Here is a 9,208-nt window from a genome sequence, read left to right as displayed (position 1 = left end):
TAGTGCATTGTACAGTCTGAACATCACTGCCCTTGTTCTCAATTCTACACTTTTTACAATATACCCTAGCATTCAGTTTACCTATTTTATTGCTTCCCCACATTGTTTGGATGGAGAATGTGAGGAGTCCACGTAGACTCCTAGGTCTTTCTCATGCTTTACTTCATCTAGTTCTGTTCCTCCCATAATGTAATTATAGTTGACATTTTTGTTACCTGCATGTATTACCTTGCACTTGTCCACAAAGTCCCTTTGTATAACCTGTGCTGCTGAGATTGTATCTGCTGAGCCACCTATTTTAGTATCATCTGCAAATTTGACAAGTTTGCTAACTATCCCAGAGTCCAGATCATTAATATAGATTAGAAAAAGCAAAGGCCCTAGTACTGATCCCTGTGGAACTCCACTAACAACCTCACTTCAGTTAGAAGCGAATCCTCTAATCGACACCCTCTGTTTCCTATACATCAACCAGTTCATAATCCATCTACTTACGTTACTCTGAATGCCTACAGCTTCCAATTTGAGGATCAGTCTTTGGTGTGGAACCTTATCAAAAGCTTTTTAGAAAATCAAAGTATATCATATCATATGCTTTCACATGATCTACAGCTGCAGTTGTGTGTTCAAAAAACTCAAATAAATTAGTAAGACATGATCTGCCTCGTCTAAACCCGTGTTGACTATCTCCAAGAATATGGTTTTCATTAAGATGCTCCTGTATTTTCTGTCTAATCATTTATTCCATTTTAAAAGTATAATTCCGTGTTCTCAGAGAATACCACCTGCGCTGCGGTGGGTTTCACGATATAGCAATGAAAACAAAAGAAAGGATACTCAGTGCACTAGGAAATGTGAGGGAGGTATGGAAATGCTGGGACTGAAAGGAGGCAACTGCGTGGAGTCTCTTGTTGTCACGTTATTGTATTAATTTTCCAGCTGAGGAGTTTTTCACAGCTGTTCTTTGTTAACCTAAAATGATTTAATGCCAGCATGGTCAAAGGAAATGTAACTGACTGAAAATTTAAAAATGCTGCACAAACGGGTTTGAGGTACTGTGTGCTTAGACGTTTGTTTTGCAATTTACCTCTACACCCTTATGCTCTTTAAATTGTTGTGAAAGAGGTGCACATGCCAGAGTTTGCTTTTTGTCTGTTTATCCTAGATGGGGGGTATGAATAGTTATGATATGCAGGCTTGCAAACACAAACACAGCAGTGGCAATCTAATCCAAGAAGTGTTATGCAGGGCCTCTGCAACAACCAGACATTTTATCCATGTTTAAGGGATGTAACAGTAGTATACATATTGTGTAACAAAACCACATATATGCAAACTGACACATAACATAAGAAAATCAAAAATGACAAACTCTTAACATAATATACATCACATATTAAATACTTTTCTGTGTAGAAGTCCTTATAGAAGTCCTATATTGAATGACATGATTGAATACAGTACTACAGCCCAATTATGCAATTGTATTTTTACTTTTATATTTTCATGAATGGATAAGTGTATCCCAAAGATACTGCTTGTACCTACATTTGTGTAGTGATTAGAAAACCACATAAAGCAATGCAGTTTCATAGGTGCAGATGAAAGCCAACATGACATTTAGCTAGCCTCCCCAAAATAGATATTTTATTTTGAGCATTTATCTTTCATTTTTCAATTTGCAATATTTGTATATATATAGGGCCTGCTTAGCAATATGCTGCGACAGTGACACTACATTAACATTTAAATTTATTTTGATGTAAAGTGTTGTTTGAGAGCTGTCTTGTCTTCAGCTGGGTTTTGTTTTGTTTAGCTTTTTGTGGCTGTTTTTGTGTTGCTTAGTTTTGTCAGTTGGTTTTGAGGTTGCTTGCTACTATTCATTTAAGTTTGTATATAAATATAACAAGCAAAGGAAAAGGAAATAACTAAAATATTTTAAATGGCTTGAATATTAGCTGGAAAAACAAACCTAAGAAACTAAATATGATGAATATTTACATAATAATAATAATTGCATGTTTGCAGTTCTTAATCATCACAGTTAGAGAATTACACAAGAGCATGTCACATTTGGCAAATAACTTTATTAGCATCTCCACTTCATTTTCTTTAGCAAAATAAATATTGAAAAACAGCACTTTCAGACAAAGGCAGAACGGTTTATAATTACATCCTGCCATTTCTGTACATTATTTGACATTGTAATAAATTAAACTGAAGTCCATCTTTGTGTGCATCACATCTTTCAAATAAGGCAAATCTTACTATTTTTATCCCTCTGTGCTCCATTTTTCAAAAATGGGCCAAAGGCCACAGCATCAGTCTTTACTTTATTTTATTGAGGACGTTAGGATATGAGAGATATCATAACTGGTCCTGTTAGCGACGCTCTTGAAAAATCCTTTATTTTCCCCATCTAGTGTCAGTTGGGAGAGATTTGTGCGTCTTTAATTTTCTTTTTCAAGTAATCTAAGGACGTGCCAGTCTTCACATTAAGGCAATGCAGTTATCGGACTCAGCTTTAACTGATGGACTGGAGACTGGAGTGGCATGGGAGTCAGAAACGAGGTAGGGAGGGCAAAAACGGAGGCCTCATAGTTCTTGTTGAAGGTAAATTCCTCTGCAAAGAAGGGCATATGGTCTCTTTTGCAGGATGGGGTGGGCGGTGTGGAGGAGAGGACCTCAGACTCAAACTGGAGCAGTTGGCCCATGAACCCAAAGTTAGGCGAGATCAGCGCCCGGCGTTGCTTGATGTAGTCGAATGCCTCCTCCAGCTGCAGTCTCTTGGTCTTCATGATGTAGGCCATGCAGATTGTTGGTGACCTGGAGATTCCAGCTTCACAATGAACTAAAACCTTTCCGCCAGCTTCCTTCACACAGTCTGAAACACAAAAGAATCACAGAATTTATTACTCAGTTGGAATAGGGAGAAGTAGTTGGAGTAGCTGGAGTAAACAGGAAAAAGGGTTCACTTCAATTTTTATTTATATACACATTTCCAAGTATAATAAAATAAAATGTGATAGTCGACCGGTGTTTGCAATGTACCAGTTCACATTTGCATACAGTTCACAGGAACCTAACAAAAACACTATTCTGCAGTTGCGCCAGTCAAATAAGTAGTGAGAATTCCCTAACGTTCAAGCTGCATGGGCCGTTACCACAGAGTGAAAAAAACTCGCCCTTTACAACGCCGGTTCCCAAGCCCCTCATTCAGAACCCCCCCACCCTCTCCTCCTCCTACTCTAACATTTGAGAGCCGCGCTGCACAGACTCACCACACTCCAATTACATCGCCTACACCGTCTCCACCTCCACTGCGCTTACACCTACTGCACTCTTGACTCACTGCACAGCTGCGCATGAAACATAAGCACCCAGCACTCAATGTATGTCTGCCTTTATCGTCTGAAAAAGATTTCTTTTATCACAACGTTGTGTGTGTGTGTGTGTGTGTGTGTGTGTGTGTGTGTGTTTTTTCCCCCCTTCTCACGCCAACACACTGTGCTGTGGTCCTGCTGAAAAGACTACAATTAAGATAGTCATCAGTATGACAGCTCCCATCCACAAGACCACATGAATGAATCACAAAGCCCTCGGTCTGCAGAGACGACACGGTGGGTGTTTAAATGTCTGTCCTTTTGCATTTGTGTCTCAGGTTTTCCCTTCAAACTTTGCACATCCCAGTTTAAAACTTGTACAGCTGCCGAGGCTCGGATCATTCACAGCCTATTTGCAAGGTCGAATTTAACTGTTAAATACACTGCTTTAACTAAAATAAATATGCCGTTTCAATAGAGGTTCTCTTGCAAAACAAATAATAAATAAATACAATTGGGGACTGACTTTTATTTTATATTTATTCAGATCCACTCTGTCACAAGCTATGGTGTGTAAAATCCAGCACAAACACATTGTAGTGTGATTGTTTATTTGTTTTAATGTATGTGAAAGTTTTTTTGTTTAGTTTTGTTGCAGATACAGGCCAGGTTACGTTTTTTCAGGGATTCCCTCCCCTCTCTTTTTTTTTTTTTACTGCACACCCATAAATAGTTTACAAATCTTTGTTCAGCCATTACTAGCGCATCTCTTTCTTTCCCTCGCCCATTCAATTTCCTCCCAAATTGCCCTTAGCTCCGTCCACCTGCAGCAGATAAAACGGCCTCCACCCTTCTAACTCAGAAACCTCATTTGGTGGCACGACAGCTACACCCAGTCGTGAGAGCTCCAGGATCAGAGTGGACACTGAGGGCTTCTTTATTTGTTGCAGACTTAAAAGGGAGTAAAAAGGCCCTTGTCTGAATGACGCTAATTCAATTCATCCCCTGTGGGATTTGTGAAAACGGCATTGCAAAAAGATTAGCGCGGGGAGCTTTGCTTCTTTTAGATCCCGAGGAAGCCCAGGACAATTATTTTAAACTGCTGGGCTGATTCCCCTAGTACTTCTATCTATAGACTCTCTGAGGGAAACAACAACCGTAGCAGGGAATGGTAAAGACCATTACACTACCTACTTAAGTGCTCAAAATACCTACAGTGTACCACGCTGGAAATTTGATTACTTAGAACTCAAGTGTGGATTTTTCTTGTGGTAATTCAGAGTAACAATTTGAGCTTCCACTCTTTTAAATCAAGATAAGCAGCATTTTTGCCAGTAATTCCTTTGTTTTTCTATATACAATCAATTTTAAAATGCAACAACAAAACAAAAGCTTCACCTCTGCCATGATGCACACCAATAACATACTAGTTAACATTTACTATCTCAGTACGACACTTGGTACGGCTTAGAAATCCTCAGGTGGCTCTAACATTAAATATTCTGTATGGGGTACAAAGGCAGATTTCTGAGAGAAGAATACACACCGATAAAGCTGATCGCTTCCTGGAAATGGGAGCTGATGTCAGCCGTGTGACTGTCCTCCACTGGAATCCATTTATAAAGGAACTGGCCTTTCGCCTGCTCCGTGTCTCGCCGGGAGACGTTGAGCAAGGCTGTGATGTGAAGGTCACCGAGATAGTCCTGTCTGGAGGCGTGGTAGGCACTGCCGAGGTAAAGGAAAGGGAGGATTTCCACTGGCTGGCCCTGCAGAACACAGAGGAGTAATCAAAGAGGTTAAAAAAAACAAAAACTTGACAATTCATCGCTTGAAGAAACCAGATGCAGCTCATTATCAGTTGATTATTCCATAATTGCTTTTTTTCCTTTTTGGTAATAATAATCATAATAATGATAATAATAGGAGATCAAAGGCAAGCCCGACTGTGGAGGATTTGATAGAGACCAGACTGCTTTGAAATTAGATTTTTGACTGGTCAGATCTTTGATGACTGATCATGGGACAAATGCAATGCAATTCAAACCTGCAGCAAAGCACAGGTGTAACACAGCAGGATTTTAAAGATACATTTTAGATATACAGATGTGGAATGGTCTCAAATATACTGGTAAAATAACCTTTTTTTTTAAATATATATTATATAAGAATGGCTTTATCATAGAAGAGAAAATACTTCAACCTTCAAAAACTGACAGACTAACTGATTAGATCTTTCTACAAATTATATACATTGCAGTAATATGCATGTCTTATTAGCATTTATTTACCATGTATGACCAAGTATTACCCATGCAATTTCTCCTACAGAGCATTAAAAAAGAAACAAAACAAACGAATACAAACAGCAGGCAAACAGGGGGTGTAATCTATTTGTGATCTATTTGTGAATGCTGCCGAACACCAGTGCAATTGTTTTTTCTTCACACAGCCATCACACTACGCAAAACGATGAGTGTGTTGTGACTCACTCTAATGTGACATCACCTTCTGAACTGCCTTACTGCAGCCACCTGACTTAGACAAAATTGTAGCTAATATCACGTCTATTACGATGATTTCACAGGATGACCCTAGTACAATTTCAACAGCGTTGTTCTTTTGCTACACTTGCAATAGCGGTTTTCATTTCAATAATAAAGGAAATTATTATATAATGATAGATTTTCTCTTGAATTATGCCTAACCTGTTTTTTTAAAGGCTGTAAATGTTTTATTAAATACCATATATATTAATATCTATATAAAAAGAACACACTTATTTTCTTCCTATAGGTTTTATGTTAAAACTCTGGTGTATATATATATATATATATATATATATATATATATATAAGGAAAGGTCATTCAAGTACCATGAGGTAAATGGTTTGCACCCAATTAAGCTCAAATGAGGAACCTTGAGTTGATTTCTGAGAACAGAGACAAAAAGAGGGTTCTTTTAAAATAAGCAGAACCTATGGTCAATATTGAGAATGTGCTTATTAATTACTCACAGGAAATATAAAAATAAAATAAAACATTACAACATAGGCCCTGCTAAAAGAAAAAAAAAAGTCATAAAAAATACACTTAAAGTAGGAAGCGAACAGCTTTCATGCAAACCTTCCCTTTTCCATACCTGATCATAATCCGGTTTGTGGTTACCAGCGAATTTGTCACAGTGGCTGCTGCAGAGGATTTTGTCATTTTCAGTTCCATCCTGAGCGATGGCTTTCAGCTCTGTGCAAAGTTCAGGGTACTGAGAATTGAAGTTTTCATATCCCCCTGTCAGTCAAACACAGGAAATAAAAAATGTCTGTGTGAAAAACAATTCACTGATGACAATTTTAAGCACTACAGTGCAGTTTCCTTTAGAGGTCAAGGTTGTGGAGCAGTTTAATCTCAAAAGCCGAGCACATATAATCATATGTTTCGGCTCCTTGGACACCATGGCCACACCATGGACAACATGACATGTATATCTTATCTTATGATGATGATTCAAGGTTTCAGAAAGTTCTGTTTAATCAGTAACTTCATGTAGATTTCAATCCAATTTGGTGGCATATGCAGTCATTCAAAAACAAACTCATTAAAATGATGGGACTTAAATAACTACATCAAATTAGATTACATGCTACACTGTCATAGGTGTCATTTAGCTACTTAAGTTCACATAAGGCGGCAGAGCATTTATTACTTACAGAAGACTATTTATACACTGTTTGCTAACCTATTACAAAATAGCAAGATGCAGGCTATAAACCCCACATTGTAATTATAATGGTAATTAGTTAATCTTTTATATCACCAACTAATATAAGAACAATTAGGCTTGCTGGAGTGATGGTATCTCAATTTATACAAGACATATTACTCCAACACTATCCTGTTGTTGTTGTTGTTGTTGTTGTCAATTTCAAGTTAAACATTAACTTAAAATCCGGGTTATCTAAAAACAACAGTGCTGTTCAGCTTTACTTACAGCTTTTCAAATGCGATATATTTACTAAATGCGTTCTTCGTTTTTTAAAACATGGTCTTATGCCGTTCTTCTTCTTATGTATTTTATTAGAACAATATTTTTTTAATTTTAATGCAAATGATTATTGGATTATTCTATATATCACCAGTTGATATCATGTAACAAATAATAATGAGATGAAAAAATGCATCTTTGAAAGGTTTATTGGCTAGCAAATCAAGGGAGATGATTAGAGATATATTGTGCTAAATCAAGTGTCTGTTGTTTTAAACGATTCGGTGTTTTGAAACGGTTGAAAAGGAAAAATCCCCTTCACCGTGTAATATGGGGCGGTGAATTAAACGCAACGCACTGAAGCAACCAAACGGTTAAGCAGGACATTAGTAACGGGGTGTCGACAGTGTGACTCATCTCCACTCATCCTGAGTCTTAGGATCTGCTTCCCCCGGTCAATATTGCTCACCGGGCTGCTGTAATGAGGCGAGATTAGTATCACCGAGTCCTATCATTCCCATAATGACTCGATTTCCACGATCTGTCTTTGCGACTCCACGCATTTCCTAGAACCCGTCAACCTCACTAAAACCGCATCGACTCCACCGATCCAGCCAATGTGTGCGTGTAATTTAATGGAATTGAATCATCAGCTGGGCAAACCCGAATCATTTTATGACCTAACAATGATATAGCCTTCACACGCATAGCCTAAATACTGTGTCCGTTTTCTGTATTCGTTTCCTGGACCGTAGCCTGGCTACACAAGTCACAACACACCCAAACACTGTTCAAGTCCCATGTGTAAGTAAACCACTTCTCAACGGGAACTTTTCCTACACCGCTGTCCAACCCGATCACACAAGATTAAAATGCCTCTACGCACCTTTCAGAAAACAGATCTTGGCTCCACTGGCTAGATGCGAGAGGGTATTGATCACAATCTGAGCGACACTGTCCTTTTTCAGTTTCTGCCAGTGGGACGTCCGGTCGTCCAAAGCCACCACGGCGGAGATGCTCCCCTCTCGGAGCCGATGCTGGGCTCTCTCGTCCGGGATGACGAACTGCAGAGGGACCGGCCCTCCCCGCGATCTCCGGACGACGACCGAGTTCAGGTTGGCGTTGACGGAGCCCTTGATGTTGGAGGTCGAGAAGGAGAAGTAGGGTCTGCAATCCACGATCAGACAGCTGCTGCCTTCCTTCCGGATGATTTTCTTCAGACGGCGGCAGTCGATACTTGAGATCTTCATGTTGCGGTCTTTGATAAAGCCGACGGAGCACAAGTGTATAATGGTGCTGAAAGAAAGACGCGACTTGTGTGTGCCGTTGGGATGATCAATTACTACTTCAGCCCGAGTGTCAACCACTCAGCAGCGGATCCGTGCCTACATTTCCTCCGAGGGGATTCCGTTGTAACAATTTTATATGAATGGAACCTCCGGATCACTGCGTCATAAACCAAATATGGAGCCCGGCGCGGTGGGCGTCGGATCAGCCCGCCCACACTGCAGCCTGTGCCGTCTCCGCCCTCACCGGGATGAATAAACTGCACGCCTGAATCCTACATCATTAGTCACAACAAACCCCGGGTTTCGTTTGCTCACTGGTATTAGTCCACTTTTTTTTTTTTATTCTTTTTTTGTTTGTTCCCTGTTACAGAAAATGATTAGTGGATTTCAAAGCAGTGCCACTGAAAGACCGATTTCATAATCCCATTTCAAACCGATCACTCACACATAGGAATCTCTACTGATACTACACACAAACATACATATAGGATCTATATTCTCTCAGATATATTGATCACTAAATAGACAGCGCTCAGACAAGAAAGATAGTTACTTTATATGGGACATTTCGGAAACATTGTTGCTCATGATAATTTCACATTTTGTCCGTTGGGCTT

The 9,208-nt window shown here is 39.3% G+C and overlaps 1 protein-coding gene across 1 annotated transcript; it reads right to left on the bottom strand.

Moving 5' to 3' along the window:
- Positions 1-2,067: 2,067 nt before the first annotated feature.
- On the bottom strand, positions 2,068-8,724 carry dusp5 (dual specificity phosphatase 5). Its single transcript, XM_066693557.1, has 4 exons — positions 8,189-8,724; positions 6,463-6,608; positions 4,870-5,089; positions 2,068-2,884 (listed from the first exon to the last, which is right to left on the bottom strand). Exons 1-4 carry the CDS (start codon positions 8,550-8,552, stop codon positions 2,496-2,498), a joined length of 1,119 nt encoding a protein of 372 aa, XP_066549654.1. The 5' UTR covers positions 8,553-8,724; the 3' UTR covers positions 2,068-2,495.
- Positions 8,725-9,208: the final 484 nt, after the last annotated feature.

Source organism: Amia ocellicauda, chromosome 20 (assembly GCF_036373705.1).
Source record: "Amia ocellicauda isolate fAmiCal2 chromosome 20, fAmiCal2.hap1, whole genome shotgun sequence".
In the NCBI taxonomy this organism is placed as follows: Eukaryota; Metazoa; Chordata; class Actinopteri; order Amiiformes; family Amiidae; genus Amia; species Amia ocellicauda.
This window is presented reverse-complemented; position numbering and strand designations above follow the sequence as displayed.

What these genes read in the sequence shown, in the direction of transcription:
- dusp5 (XM_066693557.1), bottom strand. Translation starts at nt 8,552, where the DNA reads ATGAAGATCTCAAGTATCGACTGCCGCCGTCTGAAGAAAATCATCCGG. An exon ending in ACAAACCGGATTATGATCAG is followed by an intron (nt 5,090 to 6,462) that starts GTATGGAAAAGG and finishes TGTGTTCTGCAG; the next exon opens with GGCCAGCCAGTGGAAATCCT. An exon ending in GGAAGCGATCAGCTTTATCG is followed by an intron (nt 2,885 to 4,869) that starts GTGTGTATTCTT and finishes TTTGTGTTTCAG; the next exon opens with ACTGTGTGAAGGAAGCTGGC.